The sequence below is a fragment of the Diadema antillarum genome, unplaced genomic scaffold (assembly GCF_040938485.1).
Source record: "Diadema antillarum isolate AM-2024a unplaced genomic scaffold, OU_Dant_1.0 scf00000007, whole genome shotgun sequence".
Classification (NCBI taxonomy): Eukaryota; Metazoa; Echinodermata; class Echinoidea; order Diadematoida; family Diadematidae; genus Diadema; species Diadema antillarum.
The window spans coordinates 1609714-1636998 of record NW_027270896.1 but is presented as its reverse complement, the minus strand read 5'-3'; the positions used below and the strand labels follow the sequence as shown (position 1 = coordinate 1636998).

The 27285-nt window shown below is 38.4% G+C and overlaps 1 protein-coding gene across 1 annotated transcript; it reads left to right on the top strand.

Moving 5' to 3' along the window:
* Positions 1 to 19: 19 nt before the first annotated feature.
* Positions 20 to 26307, top strand: LOC139717096 (general transcription and DNA repair factor IIH helicase subunit XPD-like). Its single transcript, XM_071628605.1, has 22 exons — positions 20 to 122; positions 3289 to 3388; positions 4303 to 4443; positions 4599 to 4712; positions 5454 to 5570; positions 6419 to 6535; positions 7077 to 7200; positions 8164 to 8260; positions 8735 to 8868; positions 9563 to 9731; positions 10301 to 10419; positions 15048 to 15117; positions 15536 to 15605; positions 16166 to 16267; positions 16776 to 16839; positions 17090 to 17181; positions 17818 to 17940; positions 18664 to 18736; positions 19473 to 19627; positions 23996 to 24055; positions 24722 to 24865; positions 26215 to 26307. The coding sequence occupies exons 1-22, from the start codon at positions 118 to 120 to the stop codon at positions 26305 to 26307; spliced, it is 2283 nt and encodes a 760-aa protein (XP_071484706.1). The 5' UTR covers positions 20 to 117.
* Positions 26308 to 27285: the final 978 nt, after the last annotated feature.

Below are 27285 nucleotides of genomic sequence, written 5' to 3'. Positions count from 1 at the left end.
CGCTTGAATGCCTCACTTGTTCATCCTGGACAGATTACTGGCACTACTGGAGCTTTCATGCCCACCAGCGCATTTCATTTGATATTCTCTGATGTCTGTTATTGTTCCTAGAGAAGCATGAAGTAAGTAGAATCATGATGTCAAGTGTGGCGAAAGGTATCACGTTAATGGGGATGGCAGTACCAGTAATACTAATAGGTCTATACAGTTCGGGAAACCCACTCACAAGGGGGGCCCCTCCTTATAAGTAACCCGTCCCCCTTATAAGTAACCCCGTCCCCCTTATAAGTAACCCCCGGGGCACCCCTTATAAGGAGTCTCCACGCTTTTTTGCAATGCAACGCGAAAATGAAAGGACTGCGGCAATTCGCTTGATTATGTCCATAAAGCTTCACAAGTTTCCTAGTTACTCACGAAATTTGAGCAAAATCGGTTTGAGGCATCATATCTAAAATCATGGATTTAAATGCGATGTCAAACGACCCATGCGAATGCTGAAATGCGAGCGATTACTGGCGTGAGTGTCGCCAGGCGCGGCGGCGCGGCAATGCTTGAGTGCAGACGTGGCGACTGAGTACCGTACTCAGTCGCCACGTCTGCACTCAAGCATTGCCGCGCCGCCGCGCCTGGCGACACTCCCGCCAGTAATCGCTCGCATTTCAGCATTCGCATGGGTCGTTTGACATCGCATTTAAATCCATGATTTTAGATATGATGCCTCAAACCGATTTTGCTCAAATTTCGTGAGTAACTAGGAAACTTGTGAAGCTTTATGGACATAATCAAGCGAATTGCCGCAGTCCTTTCATTTTCGCGTTACATTGCAAAAAAGCGTGGAGACTCCTTATAAGGGGTGCCCCGGGGGTTACTTATAAGGGGGACGGGGTTACTTATAAGGGGGACGGGTTACTTATAAGGAGGGGCCCCCCTTGTGAGTGGGTTTCCCGAACTGTATAGGGGCACACGTGAATGATGCGAGATGGTCTGCAATGAATGGTCCCATACGTTCGATTTGACGTCATTCCGCATTGTGTGCATAGCTGATACAGTAGAATCTATTTAACCGGCATAGATCTATAGAAAGATTTATAGATGTGTTTCATGAAGGTCAGATTGATTGCAGAACGAAATGAAGCAGGTCACAGCTGCATAGCAGATGTAATTTATACAGTAATATAAATCAGTATGCCCGCATGTGTTTCATGAGACATGAATATGAAGCCAGTGAAGGCCTGCATGATTGCAGAACGAAATGGAGCAGGTCACGTAATAAAATTTACTTAAAGTAGGGTAAATTACAGAATACAGGCAACCAATCACGGAGAGCACAAACCGCTCTGAAAAGAGCGTAATTATGCTTGCCAATAGCAACCATCAAAAGTATTAATCCGATCTGCGATACAGTCCGTCGTGATTCGGCTGTCGACAATTGCATTTGATTTGTTTGCGTCTGTTTTCTTTGGTCTGTGTGGTGAGAGTGTGGTACCGGTATTCATACATAGTTTTCTGGGGTTTCGGGGGTGTCCCCTGAAAGCGATAATAATGTTCTAGATCCTGACGATGCAAGTCTAGACTATCCGTTAAAATTTACACGAATTTACGATGTATACTGTAGTTATGGGTAAACTCGGCCTAGCGGGTAAAGTCGGCCCCAGCGCGCGCTGTACAACTTTACGCACTAGGCTGAGTTTACCCATAACTACGGTACTCACGTTTTTCGGAGTTGAGGATAGTCCGTATCCTAGAAAACAATAGAAATTTACATGAGACTAGAAAACAATCACTTATCTAATTGCTGATGCTAGCTTACAGTAGAGCTTACGCACTGTGTGGGTGCGCTTGACAGCCCACCATGTTGACTCAATGCAGTCAATACAACAGTACACGACATCACACATGAACAGCTTTGCGTAGTGTAGCAGTGGTAGCGCGTATTGAGTCTGCAGAATGCGCGCATGTTTACTAGTATAGTGTATACAGGCATAGTGGTCAAGCGCGCAATTGTCTCTTGACAGTACACGTATACGCACTGCCTTGCCAAACTAGTGTAGTGTGCATGTGATTAATTGTGAATGACTTGTGTCGAAAAGAGTGAAAGAAAGAAGGGCTGCCAGCTGTGATGACGTCGTCATGTTCAAAGTAGTTCCGTCAAAATCAGCTTGATTTTCTTTATCGCAATTTACTTGAGTTATCTTGATTTAGAGCAGTTTTCCTCCGAAACCACTCAATTTTCTTTAAAATTGTGTGGTCAACCAACTTTTTGACGGCTGTTCCGTTTCCGGGCTTTTTTGGGGCCCCAGACGACGGGAAAGACAAATTTCAGCCCTTCGGGCTAAAATTCATCTCTCAGGGAGAGCCGCCGTAGGCGGGGCCAAAGGCCCTGTCTCCAGCGGCTTTTATACGCACTTATATGCTAACTTATATGACACAAGACTGGTATTCTGTAATTTCCCTTAAACTATAAACAGTGATAAAGGCATAAATAATTTACCATTTGCAGATGAAACAAAAACCCAGCATCATTGCTTCAAAATAGTTCTAAGAATCTATTAGTTAGGGAAAGAAACAACCAATGTAAAAATTTGAACCAGTACACTGTATAGACACCTAATCGATGTTAAGTACATATTGTTAATATACAAAATGTTAATGATAGTTATATAAATGTTTCCAGACAAAATCGTCTTCTACAGTTATGGTCTAATGAGAAAAATAGTGACATCTCATTATATTTTAGGCTCTACTGCTAACATTTTGTTATGGTACAATGTTTTGTGATACAACTGACCTACACATATGCATCAAAAGTGATTTCGTGAACATTTTTTTTAAGTAACGGCTCCCAAGGGTAAACAGGACCTTTAAAATTTGATTAGACTTCTGTCCCTTGAGCGATCTTAATCTCTTACCATTCAGTTCAAGTTCAAAAGACTGTAGAATCATGATTAGTCAAGGCACTCAAGCTGAGAGTAAGACTAGACAAAGTACAAGTGCAGTGGCTAGTGCAGCAGTGAAAGACAGATGAAAAATTACTCAGCCATTGTCTCCAGACCAGTTGTAAATTTGCTAGTTAAGTTAATGGTCCAAGACTGCACTTCCTTCTGATGTTGATTTAGAACTCACTGACCCACCAAATAACCAAAGAAATAGACCTAATCATTTGCCATATATACAAGTACAGCTGTATGTGCACTTCCAACTCCTTGTATTTTCAATGTTTGTGTCCATCCGTCTTTTGTATGTCATGTTGTTGTTAATGTTATGTTTTGTGTATCTTCTGTGATACAGGTTGAATGTAGATGGCCTGCTGGTGTACTTCCCTTATGACTACATCTACCCCGAGCAGTTCATGTACATGCTGGAGCTGAAGAGACTTCTGGATGCTAAGGTGGACATCTTCTCCAAGTCGTCACAAAACCAACACTAGCTTACATGAAAGTGTACAGACACTGCAGACATAAAGCAAGCTTCCCATAATTCTACCGTAATGCCGCCCAAAATTTGACCGTTGGCTTCAAGTTAAACCTATACTCCTGTACGCAGACTTTGAATTTTGGCATGGGAGGTTAAACCTTGGTACAGGTTTTTTATGTGTGGGTTTATGGGTGTCATATGAATGTCTGAACAATTTTGGACTCTTCATACACATGTGTGTGCCACTTGTTCAGTAATCTGCAGATGGTGTGTTGTGTGAAATGCGACAAATCGTAGATGACCACTGAAATAAGAAAAATAACCAGATAAAAAATGTCATCTATGGAGACGATATAGCTGTGGGCATGATCAATTTGTAATCTGTAATCTGAATGAATTAAGAATCACATGTTAAAATAAGTAAGGTCAACAGATGATCTACATTACCTTTATTCTCAGAGACTGATCAGATCATAACCATAGAAAATCACTTTATGACTGCTCATGTCACTAGCTAATAGTCATTGTTTTTCATATTCATATGGCACCAGATCTTTGAGCACTGTTAAAGCAATTAGTATTATGAGATGATTATCTATGTAGGTGTCACACCCAGTGTAGAAGTGACACACCTACATGATACATTTCCAATGTATTGTCTTAATACAAGCAGGCTACAAATGGAAAAAGTGTTACTGACTTATTTTCATTGAGCCGAACTGGAATTTGTGTAACAATATCTCTCTAATTATTTTGATAGTTGTCAACATTTGATGAAAAAAAAAAAATGCAGAGATTTCACTTGTTTGCTTATTTGTAGGTTCAGTGTCCTTCATGCAACTGACGTGTGATATTCCAATTAATGTGCACTTTCCAAATCTTTCTCAGGGACATGGAGTGTTGGAGATGCCATCGGGTACGGGAAAGACGGTCTCCCTGCTGGCGCTGATTGTTGCTTACCTCACCACCAATCCTCATGACCTCACAAAGCTCATCTACTGCTCCAGAACTGTCCCAGAAATTGAAAAGGTAGGACATGATATGTAGCGTGCTTCAGGCACACCATCTTCAATGGTCCTTTACAAAATGAAGCAGTGAATTGCCTTGATGTAGGACATTGGGTAATGTGATTATAGTATTGTTGTGATGTGTTGTGTCTCTTTGTCATTGTCTTTGGTGTGCAGTGTGTAGAAGAACTGCGGAGACTTCTGGAGTACATCGAACAGGAAACTGGTGAAACTCCAAACTTTCTTGGACTTGCTCTAAGTTCCAGGAAGAATCTCTGCATCCACCCAGTGGTGAGTGAGCAATCGAAAAAATAAGTAGACAAAGTTTTAGCCTTTGCATTTTATGTATTAAACTGATTGAAAATATTTCAATACAAGACAATTGAAGGTAATGTAATGTTACTGTGTCCTATTTTATTATACTCTTTTGAAAGGTGTGATGTTGAAATCGAGGTAACTCAATGAAATTATAATGGAGGATGCCTAGCTAGAAAATAAGATTTACAAGGCCACGACAACATTTGCCATTGTACTTAAACAATGTGCTGAAGTATGCTTTTATTTCTAATTGCCAAATGAACAGGGCACTGGGTATGAAAATTGACTCCCATCTTATACGTGGATGTCATTTTTTTAAATAGAAATACCAGTACAGCATGTAAAAGAAGTATGCTGCTAAATGATGCAAGGTGCAATCATGGTTATTCATCTTTTGACATCAGTATAATTGAATGACAATTTAATTTGTCATGCATTGTAGTTATCATGGTTGTTATAATAAATTACATATAGTCAAACCTGTCTATATAGCAGCCACCCAAGGGAGATGAAAAACATGGCCATTATAGACAGGTGGCTGTTCTTTGACATGCTTTTTCTCCTGGAGGGAATTGTTTTTAGTGGTCTTATATGGCAGGTGGCCGCTAAGACAGATTTGACTGCATTAAAAAAAGAAATATAATTGAATGCTTGTACAGAAATCAAAGGTTTGAAACCAATGCACGACTCTCATAATGCATGTGTCTTCTGAAGGTGAGTCAAGAGAGATATGGGAAAGTAGTTGACAACAAGTGCCATGCCCTCACCGCATCCCATGTGAGACAACGCCGAGCACATGACCCGACCATCCCAGGCTGTGATTTCTACGAGGTTGAGTAGAGTTTGTCTTCTTTCTGTAGTTGTGACATTGACCATGATTACACTTGATGTGATATCATAATATGAAAGTATGCCAAACCACTCCTGCTTTTATAGTAACTTCATCAATCCTGGTGCAGAAACAAGTAATTTTGAATATGTGGATTGTACCGGTAGTCCCTAGAGTTTGCTTATTGCCATCGATATAAACAAGGATTGTGGGTCATTATAGCAAATGAAAAGAACTAATTACAATTTATGTCATCCATTATTGTACAGTTAAAATTATATCCATTGATATAGACCAGGATTGTGAGTATGATAACAAATGAAAAAAAAAAAAAAGATTTTTATCATCCATTACTGTCGGTTACACATAATAGCCATTGATATAAACCAGGATTGTGGGTCATGAAAGCAAATGACAAAAAAAAAACCAACAACAACCAACAACTGATTTATATCATCTATTATTGTGCAATTACAGATTATAGATTCTGTCTGTGAGATTATATTTGGGTTCGTTTCTAATGGCATTTAGCATTACAAATAGTCATAAAATTGTAGAGTACTGACATTGTACCTGCATGATATGCAGATTGCAAGACATTAAAAAATCTTCATAATCTCAAGTGGGAGTAATTCTTAAGGGAAAATTTATGTACTTATCTGTGTGAAAAGAAAAGGTTCTAGCTTAATTTGTGATCATAAAACCTTTGAAATCAGGAGAATGCTGTTTTGTTTCCTCCCTCTTCAAAGAATGTGTATAGACATTAAATGAGTATAAACACATTAATACATGAAAAAATCCTTGGGTATTCATCCACAAATTGATAATAGAACCCTATCATTATACCCAGGAATTTGATGCGAGGGGACGGGATTCTCCCCTGGAGCCAGGAGCCTACAGTCTCGATGATCTCAAAGATGTCAGTCGGCAGAATAGCTGGTGCCCCTACTTCCTGGCTAGGTATACGGTAAGAGAGACAGACTGACAGCCTCTCCATTTGAGTTTTTATAATTTGATCTATTTCTTGTGCTGTAGTACAGTGTGAGGTGTATACAAGTAGACAACCTTTGCAAACTATTTTTCATTTTTGTTTGATTATCTTGTCATTGCATTTCTTCTGTCCTTTTGTTTTTATTAATTTCTTCTTTCTTTCGTTCTGTTATTCCATCATACATTCATTCATCAATATATCTAACCAGTAGCCACCTTTCTATCTATTTTTTCATCCATCTTTCTATCCATCCAGTTATCTGTCTGTCTGTCTGTCTGTTTATTTTCCTATCTTCTTATATGTTTACCTTTCTGTCTATCCATGTGCTTTGGCTCTGCATGGTAGACATACATTTTCTCTTGAATTTCCCTTTGTAAAGATTTCTTTCTGTGACTCATTAAAAAAAAACCAAAAAACAAAATGTCCCTACTGTGCCTGGCAGTATCTTTTATGTAATGGTGTGGAAGTTTTTGCTGAAGTAATAATAGTTGCCTGCTTTTGTATTTGAATGTGATAGATGGGCCATGCAAACCTGATTGTGTACAGCTATCACTACCTCCTCGATCCAAAGATTGCAGAACTAGTCTCCAAGGAACTATCCAAGAAGTCCGTTGTTGTCTTCGATGAGGCTCATAACATCGGTAAAAGTCCATTAATTTTCCCTTAGTTTGTGAGAGTGAGCATTGGTAAAAGTCCATTCATTCTTCCTTAGTTTGTATGAGTGAGCGTTGTTTAAAGTAATGAATTTGCCGTCTTGCGTGCTTATCATTTCTGTCTTCATAACTTTTGTCATATTATCCCAAAATCACAGTTTGTACAATGAGTGAAGTACATCAGAAATCATAATTGTTGATACAAATATTAAATGTAAGTATTTCACTTCTTCAGTGTTTCAAGGATGTAGGAGTATCATATTAAATATGATAGTCTTTTAATCATTTTTAAAGGGATAGTACAGTTTTGGTGGAGATGAGAATTGGGTTTCTAACTTTTTGCGAAATACCAAGAAAACACTTATGATGTAGTACAGAACATACCATTTTAAGAGGAATTCAAAGTTTATTTGACGAAAATCGGGTTTGGAATGACTGGAACATAAAAAAACAATGTAAAACAAAGCGATCGTAATAAAGTGTGGGTCCCACACTTTATTAGAATCGCTCTTTTTTGATATCTCAGCCATTTCAAAATCAATTTTCATCAAATAAACGTTGAATTCCTCATAGAATTACATGCTCTTTCACATTTTATAAGAGGTTTCTCATTATCTCACCAAAAAATGTTAGAAACCTGAAATTAGGTCTCAACCATAACTGTACAATCCCTTTAACTGTTCACCAAGTACCTTCATTGCTTGAAATTTGCATTTGAAGCAATTTACTATGTGATATCCTCTGGGAACAGTTACAATGGCGCCGCTGATGCATACTATCAAACTAATGCTTAGTCTTTTTGCATAGTATGCACAATATCTCTAATTGAATCAATGTTGTATCCTTAGAGGGATTTAACTTGTGGTTGACCAATGTAGCATTGAACTACAATATTTACAAACCCCCTGTAATCTTGATGTGTATGGCACTATAATTCAATTTCTGTTACAGATAATGTCTGCATCGATTCACTGAGTGTACACATCAGTCGCAGAATTCTGGACAAAAGCTGCCAAAGCCTTGATGGACTTACAAGAAATATCAACCGGTAAACATCACTTTCTGACATCTATATATGATTCCTGTATGGCTTGTAATTTTCATGATGTATCAGTGTTTATAACTCGTATATTACTGTATACGCCATATATTTTGCGAGTCTAAATTTTCGCGAATCGAGATCGCGACTTCCTGACGATTTAGCGAGTGGTCAAATTTGCGATCATGGAGTCCTGTACTGAATGGAGAAACTGTATACGCGTACATCATATTCAAATCGGGATCAGAGTCAATATTTTCTCATGTCTTCAATTTCATGAATTGCAGCAAACACGCGGAATTCACGAAAATAAAAAACCTCGCAAAATATTCGGCGTATACAGTACTTGTGAATATTCCTATGTGATTACAAACAAACCAAACTATAAAAACAACCACAAATGTGCCTTTTTTTCCTCCTGACTTGGTGCTGCTTCTCTGCAAACCACTCTTGGATGATTATTACGCGACGCATCCTGAATAGGATTAAAGAGACGGATGCTCAGCGGCTGAGAGAGGAGTACCAGCGGATGGTGGAGGGACTGAGGGAGGCGAGTAGAGCCAGGGAGACCGACGTCCATCTGGCCAATCCAGTGTTGCCGGACGAAGTACTGCAGGGTAGGTAGAAAAGTCCTGTCACCAAGATACAGCGAGTCCAGTGGCGACTCTCGACTTCACCATCTGAAATACCAGGGGGGCATTTCATGAAGGAACTTGTCGGATAAAATATCTGACAAGTCAGTTATATCCGACAAGTTTTGAGAAATTCTTTAGTCTGATTGGCTGATTTCTCTGAACTTGTCGGATATAACTGACTTGTCAGATATTTTATCCGACAAGTTCCTTCATGAAATGCCCCCCAGGAATGTGTTCACACTATTTAACCCATTGAAGACTAGTCCTGAGTATACTCAGGCAGGTGTCTATGAAAATGCATGTTACAGCAAAATCAGTCTGTCCTCAATGGGTTAGTGTCTGCAATATTGTCATCTTCCTGTTTTTCATGAAATGACTCGTTCCAAGATTTTTTGGGTGGTTGTTTATTTTGCGGGCATTCTGGTAACAGCTTGCAAATTTTGAGTGTGAGAAAACATAATACCAGAGGGCAATTAAACTGTAAAATTTGACAAAGCTGGTACAAATGCTTTTAAAAAAAAGAAGAACATTCTTGAATATCAGATGAGCCAGCAAACAGAAAATATGTAGTTTACAGATTTGCATAGGTCTGCGGGGAACTTGGGGATAGAAAAAGAATCTTTGTTATTAAAGCCAGTCCTGCTTATCATCACATTCCTCATCTACTTTGGTACAGAGGCAGTACCAGGCAGCATTCGAACAGCTGAGCACTTTCTTGGTTTCATGAGGAGGTTTGTGGAGTATCTGAAGACAAGGTTACGGGTCCAGCACGTGATCGCGGAAACCCCCGCTTCATTTCTGAAGGATGTCTTTTCCCGGGTCTGCATTGAGAGAAAACCACTGAGGTAAAAACCTACCTCTAAATCACCCGAACATTCTGACATGTTCATTAGTTCATACTTTAAATACTTATCTGCCTCCTAATTTGTTTTTTTTTAATCTTGTTCACATGATGCCTTAAGAACACAAATGCATGATATGACACAAAGACAAAAAGACATTCATTCACACTGAAATATGTTGCCTGAAATAACATACTTCACATTATAGACAAGTAATGTATGCATTTGTTCACATTTGGCAATGCCATCTTCATTCCTTTTTTAGTTTTTCTCATTAAAGCTCTATTCTTTCATCCCTAATACATGAATAACTTCTCACAAGAATGCCATTGAGGCTGCATACAGATTGTATTAAGCTCATTACAAATATAATATTCTATTATTATCATCATCATCATCATCATCGTTATCATTATCATTCTTTATCTCATTCTCATTCTCATCTCATCATTATCATTTTCATCATTATCATCATCATCATTATCATTATCATTATTATCATTATTGCCCATTGTGGAATGATAGATTAAAAAGCTGTGTTGCCAGTGTTTATCGTTTTGCCTTTACTGCAGATTCTGTGCAGAGAGGTTGGACTCCCTCCTCCGCACCCTTGAGCTGACAGACATGCAGGACTACTCATCCCTCATGCTTGTTGCGGCCTTTGCCACACTGGTCAGCACGTACACCAAAGGTCAGTAGCTGCTTGACCGCCACCTCTGCTACTTGGTTATTCCTGTCATTCCATAAGACAGAAGATAGTCAGTTTTATAGCGTACTGTAAAACCAGAAACATTCGCGGCATGGAACTTTTGTAAATTGGAGCCGACGGTCACGGCATGGAACTTTTGCGAATTCGCTACTGGCATTCAATGCATCATGTGTGGACAAAACTTTTGTGTGCATTTTACTTTTGTGAATCTTGGCTGCTCGTAAAATTCACGAAAGTTTCATGCATGTGAAAAGTTCTGGTTTTATACAGTACTATAGATGTTGAATATTTACACTGGGGGTGGAGGTTATTTCACAAATTTCGCAAGTCAAAAAAATTTACAAATTTAACAACCCACCTAAATATTGGCCCTCAGGTATGTGAGTACTGAGTATGAGAGCAATGTACACACACATTTAACATGGGCAGGCAGCAGCTGCACACATATGGCTAGCCTACTGTGTGCACATGCATGCCTACAGTTATGCCTGTGAGCTTCATGCAATACAGTATTCACACTCTTGATCTGGGAATTCCAACACCTGCAAAATATTTGGCATCTGTAGTATGCTATAGGTCATAGATCAGTTTTGTCCTCCTCATTCCTTGTTCTTTGTGCCATCAGTAAATGTAATTCCCCATAGGAGTAATACAATATGTGACACAGCCAGTTCCGGAAAGCAAAGGTTCAAAATTCATTCCCAGTCTTTGTTATTATAACGGTAGCACTTGATCTTTGAAACAGCTAAAAATTGAATGGGATGTTAAGATGAAGTGGAATCAGTGAGTGTGACTTCATCGTTACTTTTGAGCAAAATGTCATGATCCTTGTTGCTGCGGTCATAATATTGAAATGGCATACATCATGATTTTGTATGCAAGAAGTAAATCATTGAGGTACTAGGTGTTTCAAAAAACATTTCCCACTTTTGTTTCTTAATAAAACGAAAAGTATACATTGGATAACACTGTCATTGATATGAGTGATAGCTGAATAGTGTACAATTTAGTTGAAGGCGGTTTAAATATGAAAGAATATATCAATTTCATGAAATCAATGATTAATTTCACAGTTAGGTTCCAGATTTTGCTCCATTTTCAACCCTCTGTACAAAATTTCACTCTGCACAGGGGTCAATGGGTGTGTATGGGAGTGTGTGGTTAACACCCTGACAATGGTCCTGAACAATGGCCAGGGTTTGAATGCTTCATTATTTATTCATGAGAAATTCCACTATCACAACTAGTCTTTATTCAGCCTCTGGCAGTATCTGTGAAAAGTCAAACGCTTGCCGATATACCGTCACTGAGTCGCGACAGTGCTCTCTCTACTTCTGGAAAACGAAATTACAGTGAATAACTTCTGTTCTATCGTAAACATGGTGACAGGAAGCGAAGAGAATCAATTAGAGTATACACTTGTGTATATGGAGCCTTAATCTACTGTGAAACAAATCGCCCCATTGATAAATGCTGCTGAACTCTTTACCAAAAATGATCTCTTTTTATCGAAATAGCGACAAATTTGTCAGACTATTTATTTAGTAGACAGTTGTACTAAAATTAGGAATTTTCGATCATTTATGCTTATTTATATCCTAAATTTAGTGATATGTGAAGCAAAATTTGAAAATGATTGCCAGCTGGAATGAAATGTGGTGTTTGCAAGTTTCCATGTGCTTACTTTTTCCATGTGCATGCATATTACCCTTTACCGAGCATTAATTCAGACTAGCAGTGCCGAGGGCAATCCACATGAATTATTGATTAAGCATTCATGTGCCAGGGAGCGCGAGACTTACGCCTAGTCAACAGGTGGTTCAGGCATGTCCATTGTTCAGGGCCATTGTCAGCACACACTCACATACACATCATTGGGTCCTGTGCAAAGTTCATTTTTGTACAGAGGGTTAAAATTTGACCAAAATCTGAAACCTTACTTCAAAATCAATCTTAGATTTAATGAAACTGACTTATGCTTTCACATTTCAATTACCTTCAACAAAATTGTACACTATTCAGCTATTACTCCTATCAATGACAGTTTTATTGAATGAATAGTTATTGAACTATTAACGATCAAAAGTGGGAAATGTTTTTTGAAACACCTAGTAGTTAGTAAATACTAGGTGTTTCAAAAAACATTTCCCACTTTTGTTTCTTAATAAAACGAAAAGTATACATTGGATAACACTGTCATTGATATGAGTGATAGCTGAATAGTGTACAATTTAGTTGAAGGCGGTTTAAATATGAAAGAATATATCAATTTCATGAAATCAATGATTAATTTCACAGTTAGGTTCCAGATTTTGCTCCATTTTCAACCCTCTGTACAAAATTTCACTCTGCACAGGGGTCAATGGGTGTGTATGGGAGTGTGTGGTTAACACCCTGACAATGGTCCTGAACAATGGCCAGGGTTTGAATGCTTCATTATTTATTCATGAGAAATTCCACTATCACAACTAGTCTTTATTCAGCCTCTGGCAGTATCTGTGAAAAGTCAAACGCTTGCCGATATACCGTCACTGAGTCGCGACAGTGCTCTCTCTACTTCTGGAAAACGAAATTACAGTGAATAACTTCTGTTCTATCGTAAACATGGTGACAGGAAGCGAAGAGAATCAATTAGAGTATACACTTGTGTATATGGAGCCTTAATCTACTGTGAAACAAATCGCCCCATTGATAAATGCTGCTGAACTCTTTACCAAAAATGATCTCTTTTTATCGAAATAGCGACAAATTTGTCAGACTATTTATTTAGTAGACAGTTGTACTAAAATTAGGAATTTTCGATCATTTATGCTTATTTATATCCTAAATTTAGTGATATGTGAAGCAAAATTTGAAAATGATTGCCAGCTGGAATGAAATGTGGTGTTTGCAAGTTTCCATGTGCTTACTTTTTCCATGTGCATGCATATTACCCTTTACCGAGCATTAATTCAGACTAGCAGTGCCGAGGGCAATCCACATGAATTATTGATTAAGCATTCATGTGCCAGGGAGCGCGAGACTTACGCCTAGTCAACAGGTGGTTCAGGCATGTCCATTGTTCAGGGCCATTGTCAGCACACACTCACATACACATCATTGGGTCCTGTGCAAAGTTCATTTTTGTACAGAGGGTTAAAATTTGACCAAAATCTGAAACCTTACTTCAAAATCAATCTTAGATTTAATGAAACTGACTTATGCTTTCACATTTCAATTACCTTCAACAAAATTGTACACTATTCAGCTATTACTCCTATCAATGACAGTTTTATTGAATGAATAGTTATTGAACTATTAACGATCAAAAGTGGGAAATGTTTTTTGAAACACCTAGTAGTTAGTAAATACTAGGTGTTTCAAAAAACATTTCCCACTTTTGATTCTTAATAATTCCTAAACTATATATCAAATAACATTGTCATTGATATGAGTTATAGCTGAATAGTGTACAATTTTGTTCAGGGTGGTTTAAATATGAAAGCATAAATCAGTTTCATGAAATCCATAATTAATTTCACAGTTAGGTTTCAGATTTTGCTCTATTTTCAACCCTCTGTACAAAACGTTCACTTTGCACAGGGGTCAATGGGTGTGTGTGGGAGTGTGTGGTTAACACCCTGACAATGGTCCTGAACAATGGCCAGGGTTTGAATGCTTCATTATTTATTCATGAGAAATTCCACTATCACAACTAGTCTTTATTCAGCCTATGGCAGTATCTGTGTAAAGTCAAACGCCTGCCGATACTGTCGTTGAGTGGCGACAGTGCTCTCCCTACTTCTGAAAAACGAAATTACAATGAAAATCTTCTGTTCTGTCGTAAACATGGTGACAGGAAGCAAAGAAAATCAATATAGAGCATACACTTGGGTATATGGAGCCTTAAATAAATCTACTGTGAAACAAATTGCCCCAGTGGAAAATGCTGCTGAACTCTTTACCAAAGATGATCTCTTTTTATTGAAAAAGCGACAAATTTGTCAGATTAGTAGACAGTTGTAATAACTATTAAAATGAAGAACTCTAGATCATTTATGCTTATTTATATCCCAGATTCAGTGATATGTAAAGCAAAATTTGAAAATGATTGTCAACTGGAATGAAATGTGGTGTATGCAAGCACATGGAAACATGTGCTTACTTTTTCCATGTGCATATGTTTTACCCTTTACCGAGCATGAATTCAGACTAGCAGTGCCCAGGGCAATCCACATGAATTATTGATTAAGCATTCATGTGCCAGGGAGCGCGAGACTGACGCCTCGTGAACAGGTGGTTCAGGCATGTCCATTGTTCATGGCCATTGTCAGCACACACTCACATACACATCATTGGTTCCTGTGCAAAGTTCATTTTTGCACAGAGGGCTAAAATTTGACCAAAATCTGAAACCTTACTTCAAAATCAATCTTAGATTTCACGAAACCAATTCATGCTTTCGCATCCAAATTGCCTTCAACAAAATTGTACACTATTCAGCTATTACTCATATCAATGACAGTTTTATCAAATGAACAGTTTTTGCACTGTTGATGATCAAAAGTGGGAAATGTTTTTTGAAACACCTAGTATTTTCTTAAAGAGGAAAATGTTTGATTTCCCCTCAGGTTTCAGTTTGATCATTGAACCCTTTGACGACAAGACACCCACAATATCAAACCCAGTCCTTCATTTTAGGTGAGCAAAGCCACATTAACGTTTTTCAGCAGTAGAAAAAAAAAAAGAGCACAGATTTTTCATAAGTTGCTTGTGTCTACAGAGTGTTTATTCTTTTCATTCATTTGTTAGCGAATAGATATAGTGTGTTGTTCTTGTAGATGTAATAGAGTATACCTCATCCCATGTACATTTTCTACTTTGTGGAGTAAAAATTCTAAAATTGCCTGTATTCCTGAATCAGCCTTATGGAAGAAACATGTGTTGGTTGCGGTGAATATTAACTCAGAACTTGTTTTAATTTTTTCTACACACCTCATTTAATACAGCACAACTGCATGCACCATCTACATACATGCAATGAACTACAGATAAGACTGTGAAAGTTAATGCCCATATGAAAATATAATTTTTTTTTCTTTTGCTCCACCATCACCAGTTGCATGGATGCATCCATCGCCATCAAACCAGTGTTTGATAGGTTTCAGTCGGTCATCATTACATCGGGGGTAAGTCTCTTGACATCAAGTTCCTACACCCATTGGGTCTCTTCAAGCTGTTTATAGTGTAATGCAGCTGAATTAAAGGCTGCACAAACAGTGTCAATCTTGAAATTCTCATTAGCCCCAAAGTAAAGCTGAAAAAAAAAAGTAGCATAAGGCATATGTAAGGATGGATCTTTTAGAATTTTGTGGCAAGCCTGTAATTTTCTTGTTGCTTTGACTATGAGGTCTACTCCTGAGGTATTGCCATATCTTAAAACCCAGCAAAGAAAAACTTTGTATGTTTGTCAAATGTTTGACAAATGCATTCACTTGCTAAATGTGATCAAGTGTGTGTGTGTGTGTGTATAAAAGTAAAATGTCTTTATGTTGTGAAAGTTATTTGTGTGTATTCGTGTGTGTTTGTGTCAGCGACAGTGTGCTTACTCATGTGTGCGTGCCTGTATGTCATACATTGAATCGTAACCCATTCTCTCGTATGATGGCATTTGTCAATTTCTTCTCATCTACTCACATTCAAATTCATGGGTTAACCGCTGCCCTTTTGTTCTCTGTCCATCTACCAGACCCTGTCTCCGCTGGACATGTACCCCAAGATCCTTGACTTCCGACCGGTTACCATGGCATCATTCTCCATGACGCTGTCTCGCAGTAGCATTTGCCCCATGGTGAGAAAGCGTTTATCTTGGAAAGAGCTGATAGTGACATCAGCTGCTTTTCCCCTTTCTACGTAGAACTATTTCATGAAATTGGTGGCATACAGCTTTCTCATTTTGTTAGTACGGTATGTGGTGGGTGATTATCACCTTGTCTCTAAGGCAAGCTGATAGTGTCCATTGGCATTTTGCATACTGTGCAATCACTTCAGTATGTACAAATCTTGTAGGCGTACCATGTGAGCTGTTATTTTTTGTTTGTTTGTTTGTTTTATGAAGTGAGTGATTTCTTTGCCTTGCATTCTTATAAGAAATAAACCTGAATTTGTGAAAATGCATTTCTAGTTTGATTGATTGGCATTATCATTTGTAATTCGTAAGTACAGTATGGTATATGAAGAGCAGAAGTATCCTAAGAAAATGTGTGCAGCAATCCAATTGCTCTAGTTTTTGCTCAGTTCTGTCTTTTCATCTCATGCTGTGTCTGTCTTATTGCTTTATTCCCCCTTCCTCCCATCAGATTGTAGCAAGGGGGAATGACCAAGTGGCAATCTCATCCAAATTTGAAAGCAGAGAAGATGTTGGTAAGAACACTATTAGTGTTTGGGTTGTGCGCAGTTAAGCCAAGTAGAGTCGATCAACATTATGAAAAAATATGCTGGTATGTTTGTTTTGTTTTGTTTGTTTCGTGTGTGTGCATGTGTGTCAGTGTGTCTGTGTATGTGTTTTGTCTGCTGAAGTTGGCTCCCCTGATTTTGTCTACTGAAGGGTAGAGAAAAAGAGATGCATGAAATTATTATTTTTAAAATCCTTTCTTTATCTCTTTTTGAATAGCCGTCATCCGTAACTATGGCAACCTGTTGGTGGAACTCTCCAACATCGTCCCTGATGGCATGGTGGCCTTCTTCACCAGCTACACATACATGGTAAATGATTTGTCCTTACTCTAAAAGTGTCTGTTAATGGATAAAGGGGACAAGGCTGTCGCCGTGGGAGTTATTCAAATATATTAATTGTCATTTCAAGTTGGTCTTTATGCTGGTTATCTAATCTGTGAAACTTGGTGAATATTTCCAGCCTAAAGTGGCTACTGATGAGATTTGTTTTTTGGGTTTTTTTTTTGTCTGTTGTTGTTTGCTCTTTTTTTTTTTCTTTTTTCTTTTTTGGTTTGATTCTTTTGATTTCTTTTTAATTTTTTGGTACTTTATATGATAAGCTTTGTAAATTCTGAGAAACTTTGGATTTGTTGTGATCAACCACAGTATATCAGTAGTGGCATGCATGATATTTTGATGCACATTGAAGTGGATGTGTAGCATGAACTCCAGTCTATCCCATCTTTCAGGAAATTTTCTGTATAGACTAGGATATCAGGTAGTTCTTCATAAATTGGGGGGAAAAAAAGGTGCAGAAGAATGTTTAAAGATCATGCAATTAGGATGAAAAAGATATGTGAATGAGAAGAGAGAGGATAAAATAGAAAGTTACCAATGTATGGCATTTGCATGCACTATTTTATTCTGATGTATAAAATTCGCTGGGCTTCCACTGTTCACTTGCAGGAATCCGTGGTGGCAACCTGGTATGAGCAGGGAATCATCGACAATGTGCAGAAGAACAAGCTGCTCTTCATAGAAACCCAGGATGCAGCGGAGACCAGTATCGCACTCAACAACTATCACAAGGTTGGAGAGCATAGCCCCTTGATAGTCAAATGGATTAATATTGATTATTTAGATTCAAGCATGTGTGTGTGACTGTGTGATTGTGGGAACCTTCAATGATACACAATATTTTGTTATTGTAGAGATTGAAGGAGCAAGTGAAGTTGAGAGTTGTACACCTCTCCATTTGTGCTTGATAGATTGATAGAAAGACTGGCTTTCGCTGAAAATTAACTGATATTACTGCTACGTATGCATGGTTGACCCTAGGTAGGTAGATGGACAGATAAACAAAGAGATAGCAAATATTTTTGTTTGTGTATCAATAATAGGGTTTTGCTATGCTGCATGTGAAGTAATTATCAGACCCTTGATCTATGTCATATTTATCTTGAAAATTGATTCCTCAGTGTGAGTTTTTGTGATGAAATGATTTGTGTAGTTCTGATTCCCTACAAGTGCTTTACTGCTGTTCGAAGAGAAGCCTGTCAAAAAGTGCACAAATATTTTGGCAGTAAGTGCAAATATTTACAGGTTTCTCTGTCACCAAGTTGTAGCAACGGAAAGCATGGTTCAATATTTTGTCTTTTCACAAGTGAATTCCAGAAATAGTAGAAAATATGTAATCATGCCTGTCATATTGTGTGTTGTTGTTTTGTTTTTGTGCTGCTTTCCAGAAAGGCTTGTGGTGTCTGCCAACTTTCTTTATCATGTTTTTTATTCATTTTGTTTTATTTCCTCCAGGCATGTGACAATGGGAGAGGAGCCATATTGCTGTCAGTTGCCAGGGGCAAGGTTTCTGAAGGCATTGACTTCGGTAAATGATAATATTTGATCTGTAACCCCTCCTTGTTGGTCAATCAATCATCAAGTTTGATATGCTGGATTTAACTGTTTAGATACAAGGAAGAAATAAAGAGAACAAATTTATTAAGGAATCAATTGGCACCAGGATAAAATTCCAATTTGTTGCATCAGTTTGAAGAATTGACCCAGAAAGACCCGAGAGTTCACAAACTTTGATGAACCTTGACGTAAATCCCCTTCTTACTAACAGATTGATGACTCTCGAGTGTAACATTGCATCTAGTTTGATATTACTATCTGATTTGCTTGTTCTTTGGTATAACATGCAGTTGAAATGTGATAGAAATGAGGTTTATTTTTGTTGATATACTGTAACATCATTTCATTAATAAATTGATAACCTGTTTTTTGAATGATTTTAACACAATGTGTGCATGTTTCATACATTGATTTGAGTTTGGATTTAGCAAACAAAACAATGAAAACAAACAAGAAGTTTATATCTTGTACTATAAATAATTGATTCTACCTACCCCCATCTTCCCATTCCTACTTTTGCCCACAGTTTGTTATGCAAGTGAATAACATCTTTGTGTATCATATGCTGGCTATGAATATGCAGTGTTATCTTCTCGTATGTTATCTTTTTATATGTAAAATTATGAATATACAATCTTTATCGATACAATGTAATCTTGTGTCTAAGCAAATTTGGTGATGCTATTCTGTACTCTGACCATTGCCAGACCACCACTACGGCCGGGCAGTGATCATGTTTGGCATCCCCTACGTCTACACCCAGTCCCGCATCTTGAAGGCGAGGCTGGAGTACCTCCGGGACCAGTACCAGATCAAGGAGAATGACTTTCTCACGTTTGATGCCATGAGGCATGCTGCCCAGGTAAAACGAACTCGATTAGTTTGCATTAACTTGCTCATTGCCTTTTTGTGAGCAAAAAGTAGATAAAGGTTACTCCTTTTTATGCCTCCGCCACGAAGTGGTGCCGGAGGCATTATGTTTTCAGGTTGTCCGTCCGTCCGTCCGTCCGTCCTTCTGTCCATTCTTCCGTCCGTCCGTCCGTCCTTCTGTCCATCCGTAATTGTCCCCGCCGAACGAGTTCGAGCAGGGGACTATGAAACGGGCTCCGTACGTGTGTGTGTCTGTGCGTCCGTGCGTCCGTCCGTCCGTGCGTCCGTCCGTGTGTGCGTCCGTGTGTGATCAAAATGTTCAATTTGCTACTTCTCTGTCATTTATGAGCCAATTTTGATTCTGTTTGCTTTATATGATAGCACTACATGGGAGCTTTAACCCTAAAAAGACTGGGGGGGGGCCTAAAAGGCCCCCCCCTCGACATTTCGCGCGATTACTCAGCAACACGCAATGCTCTCGCCGCGATGCTCTATGACTTTTTTCTTTCGAGTTTCCCGCACATTTTGACACCAAATTTGTGACGCCCGGGGGTACGGTTCTGACGTTACATAACTTTTTGTACATGCACGTGAGACCGAAAATGGCTCAAAAATGCGATTTTGTGTACAAAGTCAATACAAATTGAGTTTTATCACATGGTTCATATAAATATGCTTATTTTTACTCTCAATGGCTAAAATCAATTTGTTTTAGTAGTATTATGCTTCAAAAAGGGTCTGCCACAAATTTTGCTGAAAAAAACAACAAAAACAAAAGGTCGAAAAAACAAGGAAATACATAAGAAATTCATAAAACAATAAAATAAATAAGAAATTAATTTTGATACCGAATTTTTTTTCAAGTACATTTGCTAAGAATGCTACAAAGAATATCTAGACCAAAAATGAGCACTTTTGGAGCTTTATTTACTGATTTAGATAAAAAAGTCTGATTTCTCGCATAAATTAGCATAATTAATCAAAATAAAATAAAAGAAGACTATTTTGGAAAATTTAAATATACGATCTTGTAGATTACATCGCACACTACCATTGCGCAAATTTCCGCGGCGATCGCGCGATCCACGGCCGAGATCTTAAGGGGGGGCCCTTTAGGCCCCCCCCCCCAGTCTTTCGAGCTACCAAAATAGCCCAGTCTTTTTAGGGTTAAAACTTCTACACAGAATTTCAGTTGTGACCTTTGACCTTGACCTTTGACCTATATTGTACATTTGCTACAAAATGCTACTCCTTCGCCATTTCTAACCCGATTTCGATTCCGTTTGCTTTAAGTGATGGCACTAGGTGAGGGCTTCAAAACTTCTACACAGAATTTTGACCTTTGACTTCTTTGACCTTTGACCTTGATTTTTGACCTATATTGTACATTTTGCTACAAAATGCTACTCCTTCGCCATTTCTAACCCGATTTCGATTCCGTTTGCTTTATATGATGGCACTAGTTGAGGGCTTCAAAACTTCTACACAGAATTTTGACCTTTGACTTCTTTGACCTTTGACCTTGATTTTTGACCTATATTCTGCATTTTGCTACAAAATGCTACTCCTTCGCCATTTCTAACCCGATTTCGATTCCGTTTGCTTTATGTGATAGCAGTAGGTGAGGGCTTCAAAACTTCTACACAGAATTTTGACCTTTGTCTTCTTTGACCTTTGACCTTGATTTTTGACCTATATTGTACATTGGCTACAAAATGCTACTCCTTCGCCATTTCTAACCCAATTTCGATTCCATTTGCTTTATGTGATGGCACTAGGTGAGGGCTTCAAAACTTCTACACAGAATTTTGACCTTTGACTTCTTTGACCTTTGACCTTGATTTTTTACCTATATTGCACATTTTGTTACAAAATGCTACTTCCGGCGGGGACATATATTACGCACCGCGTAATTTCTACTTTTCCTTGTTAATTTTGTGGCAAGTGTAACTAAAAAACCTTTTGAGGTATCCTAATGAAACTTGGCATGTATGTGTATTAGGGGGTGAAGTTGTGCCTATCAATTTTTGGGTGCACATGCTCAAGGTCAAAGGTCAAAAGGTCAAGGTCATATACGTAAAATTTCACTATTTCCTCCATATCTATGCATTGCCTGACGATATTTTCTTGAAACTTAGTGTATACATGTATTACCCAATTAAGATTCTCTGGTGAAAGTTTGGGGTCATGAGGTCAAAGTTAAAAGGTCAAAAGGTCAAGTAGAAATATTAAAATTTCACTTTTTTCTCTGTACCTTGGAAATTGTTCAAGGTATCGTCATGGAACATAGTATATATACATGTACTGACTGGCAGTGATTATCTAGAGAATTTAGGGTTCATGGGGTCAAAGTTCAGGGGTCAAAGGTCAAGGGCAACACTTCAAAATTTTACTATTTCCCTCATATTTATGCAATGCCAGCAGGATTATTCTTTTTTACACTTTGTGTATGCATGTATAACCCAATAGAGATTCTCTGTTCAGTTTTTTTTTTTTTTTGCCTCAAAGGTCAAAAGGTCAAAGATCAAGTGAATGTACTGAACTAACTGTTTCCTCCATATCTAGGAAATGGTTCAAGTTATTTTGAAACTTACTACATATTTTTGCATGTTCTGCCTGACGGTGATTATCTTAATATGAATTCTAGGGTCAAAGGCCAGATGAAAATGGCAACAATTTACTATTCAATACAGAAATTACACTTTTTCTGCATACCTTGAAAATTACTCATTGCATAAACTTATGAATGGATCAAAGTCAAGTTAAAGTTCTTAAATCTCCAAATACATGCTCTCCTATTCATCCAATTAAACCTAGGAAGGTGAACATTCAACATATTTGTGACAAACTTGTCATTTTAATATTTTGCCAATTTTGTGAAAATGTAATCACACGTTGTCCACATGTAACATAGACCTATTAAGAGAACTATGCATTATGGCGGAGGCATACCAGTCGCCATAGCGACATTTCTAGTTTAATTTGTTTTACCTTGTGTGTTTTATTTCTATCTACAGCGTATGTGTATTTTCATCTATATGTATATGTTTTCTTAGTATGCACATTTGATGATTCATTTAGTGCAAGCAAGCTACATTTCAGCATGCAGTCATCCCACGGACAAGGTTTTTTTATGCCTCCGCCAACGAAGTGGCCGGAGGCATTATGTTTTCGGGTCGTCCGTCCGTCCGTCCGTACGTATGTACGTACGTACGTCCGTCCCGTTTTGTTTTTGTTGATATCTCAAGAATACTTTGTTTGGATTTTAGGGTCATGGGGTCAAAGGTCAAAGGTCACAGGTTATTTTGTGAAAAAAAAGGTTGAAAATTCATGTTTTTCTCCATATCTCGCAAATGGTTCAAGGTATCTTCATGGAACTTAGTATATATGCTTGTTCCAATGGGTAGTAATTATCTAGGGAAGTTGGGGGGTCATGGTTCAAAGGTCAGGGGGTCAAAGGTCAAGGTCAACTCCTCAAAATATCACTACTTTCCTTATATTTATGCCATGCCTGAAAGTTTTTTTTTTAAACTTGATGTATGCATGTATTACCCGATATATATTCTGTGGGAAGTTTCTTGCCAAAAGGTCAAAGGTCAAAAGGTCAAAGGTCAAGTGAAAGTGTTGAATTGCACTTTTTCCTCCATATCTCAAAAGTAACTCAAGGTATCATCATGAAACTTACATATTTATGCATGTTCAACCTGACAGTGATTCTCTTTGGAACTGTGAGGTCAAAGGTTAAAGGCCAGGTTTAGATAATGCTATTTTCCCATTTGATACTGAAATTATACTTTTTCTCAATACCTTGAAAATTACTCAATGCATAAACTTATAAAAGGGTCAAAAGTCAAGTAAAAATCATCAGTTCCCCAAACACCTGCACTCTGACATTTTAATCATTCATCCAATTGAACCTAGTTCTAGGAAAGTGAACATTCAGCACATTTGTGGCAAACCTGTCATTTTGATATTTTGCCAGTTGTGTGAAACTGTCATCACACATTGTCAAGACATTGTACTATAGACCTATTAGGAGAACCATGCATTATGGCGGAGGCATATCAGTCGCCGTAGCGATATATCTGATTGTATGTATTTACATAACAACATAATACTTTCCATTTCATTTCATACATGTAGGAGTAAAGAAACGATGAGTTACGAGGAAATTGATACTGTTGAAGGAGACTTGTGGGATGCAGTATGGTATTACGGATGGTGCATATGTGGAGCAAATATGAGATAAATATTAATAAATGTGCTTTATGTTTGGAAATATCTGGAGGACTGGTAAGCAGTGATTTAATGATTTCTCAGTTTGTTTACTGTTTTTGTTTTTGTTTTTTTCCTCCCATAGTGTGTTGGACGTGCTCTCAGAGGAAAGACGGACTATGGCATCATGGTCTTTGCCGACAAGGTACAATTTGTGACCGACATCTTGTTTTCACCATGCAGTATGGCTGCCAAATACAGTGTAATAGACATTATGACATGCAGTTCCTTTCATACAAGATGACTGGAAAGTAGAGCTATGCATTTTGTATATTATGTATATCCCAGCTTTTCCTGAAGTTACCTGTTGCCTCCAAGATATTGCAGCGCCCTCTACCTGTGGCAGATATTTAGCGCACCAAGTCCCCCTAAGCCATAGGTTGATCTGCTGTACACATTTGTTATAATGAAATAAGCAATACAGAAGAACGCATGCTCGTTACTGATCTTAAAATGAAATTTTTGCCGTGCCTGCTGCTTGATATTGACAATTTAGAGGTGAAGGATGTTATGTTGAAAATGAGAGCTGTGGGGATGATTACCACTTTGTTGCAATCATTGAGTATTGTGTACAGCATTTGATCATGAGTTTTTAGCTAGTACTTGCCAAAATAAATCACAAGTTGCTCAGCTCTTCTTGATCTACCCTGCCTTTGTGTAGGCATCACTTTTTATTCTCCAATAATTCTATTTCTGATGTCCTGTTCATTACTGATTGTTAGTGTTATCTCTGTAGAAGAAAGCAGACGGTGACAGATTCCCTTGAAAACCTGTAATTATATTTGGATTGTTTGTTTTTCCTTTGTATCAGCGGTATTCACGAGCAGACAAACGGGGGAAGCTCCCGCGCTGGATCCAAGAGTACATGAGTGACGGCGTCCTTAACCTGTCCACCGATGAAGCCATGCAAGTCAGCAAGCGATTCCTACGCCAGATGGCACAGCCTTTCAAAAGGGTAAGGTTGTCTATCTGATGTATCAGTTGAGCATGGTGAAGGGAGTTTTAGGTCAGGTGGGATATTGGGTGCTGTATACACTACATCTTTCATGAGTATGATATTGCAAATCAGGACTTGTAAGACAATATTGCAAGTGGTTGAATTTGCAATTTACAGTCGTAGTGAAGGAATGAAAACTAAGGACTATACCTTTTCATCAGCAAAGTTAGTTATTCCCCACCCCACCCCATGATCGCTGAGATAATTATTCAGTGTGTGTGTGTTTTGAGTGGCAATATTTTTGCAAATTTCATTAATGCAGAAATACCGTGAAATTTACCGGTATTCTCCAGCATAAAGCAGTTTGTGATTCATTAGAGTTATTGTGACATCTAAAAATGTTGTTATGACTGCATCCTTGTAGTGGACACTGCTCTCTGTTTGGTAAACGTAGTTTCCATGCTATGATTTTGTTTTCTTTTTTGCACATTCTTCTAGATATATCCTTCTATTGCAGTCGAGAAATACAGCTGGCAATAAAAGAGACAGGGCTAAAAAAATTGATTCATATTGTGTGAAATATAGATTCTGTTCATGTTATCAGACACATACAATGTTGTGGATACAATTTTGGTTCCCCTTTTCATTCATGCAAATTACAAATGAACATTCACAAAAAAAAGGGAGGGGGATTTCTTACTCACCTTAAGATGTGACATTATTCCTCTCATTTGCGTATTTGATATCGGCCAGCAAGACCAGCATAATGTTGACTTCATAGGACTGGCAGTATGTGATGCTTTGCATATAGTGGCCCCAGATGTTGGGATTAGCACACAAATTATTCAGCATGCAATGCAATATTCATACAACATATGTCGCCTCAGAGACTATGTCTTGAGAATGATCTGCAGAGCACAACGGGGCACTCTTCCATTTTACCCGCGAAGCCTCTGGTCCATGTGCAGTCACCTTGCTTGTGTGTGTGTGTGTGTGTGTGTGTGTGTGTGTGTGTGTGTGTGTTCTTGTTCTTGTTGTTTTTGTTGTTTGGATGGTGCTGCTTAATTCGTATCATCCCTGTTTTACCCAGCTCTGCAATTCAATCTCAGCAAATAACACAATCTGCATAATTCCGTGCAAACCTGTGTGAAATTTACTGCCTCCTTCCAGTAAATGGGGGTTTGAGTTTGCGAGAGACCTCTGAGAATGGAAGGGTTAATGAGACCTTGTTTGGCAGACATTTTGTTCAGCGGACATAGACCTTGGCGCTTAATGAGTCTTTCTCTTTCAAGTAGCAATTGTCTGGATCAGGATAAAGTGCCACTGTAACCCTGAAGTGATGTTTTTTTCTTGTTGATATTCAACAGGAGGACCAGCTGGGGATGTCCCTTCTTACCTTGGAGCAGCTGAACTCGGAGGAGATGAAGCAGAAACTGGACCAGACTGTGCACCAAGTGTGAACGAGGAGCAGCGGAGTCAGTAACCATGGCAACGGTAGCTCATATACTCAACAAAGACATTCCTCTTATCATCTGTGCTTGATAAAACGTTCAGAAATGATGCCTTGACTTTGTGGTCCTGGTGGCGAGTATCAATGATTCAGGCAGAAATGGTTGAAGTTTCTTTAAGGATTAGGCATGGCTCAGTATACATCATGCACCCAGATATTCATGAGGCAGAGCATGTTTTGCCTGCCATGGACTGAACTAATGACAAGTATCTCAGCTGTTGGGATGCCGTGGCAATGAATGACCTCGCTTCCGAAAAGACAGCTTCAAGCCACACTTAGAGTGGAAGATCAAGTGATTGGTGAATGCTTCACCACGGAAAGGCATCGCCATTTCCGTACTTCCAGGACATCCCGCAAAGAGATTATGTGGTATTAAGAAAAAGACTTCTCAGTTGCATTATGGTAGCTTATGACAGCACTTTCTCTGAGTTTAATAGTGTCATATGGCAGATTACTTCATTTGTGAAGTTCCTGTTTTATGCAGAGCACTTCTGCACTTCCTAGATGAGAAGTCAATTACAGGGGGAGAATACATTAATGTTTTACCAGGATAATGAGTGTCACTCTTCAGTATAAGATTAGATACATCTCCGTGACATGGTTTGACAAATAATGACTGGAGGATGCAATACTGTCCCAGAATAGGCTCGTGAAACCTATAAAAATGTACTTCTTGTGACTAGGATATATACTTCCAGTGCTTTCTTTTGCACATGGAAATACATATTCTGTACTAAGTCCTCAGCCTGAGACATCTGATACAGATGTAATCCTATTGTGATATGCCGCGGTCTGTCCATTTGTTTATCAGCCAGAGTAGAAACAGCGTTAAAACATCTGAGTACTGTGGTATTGAATTGTTTCGGTGCTCATTAAACCATGTCACATTTGAGCAGTGTTAAAAGTGAAGTGAAGAGAATTACATGTA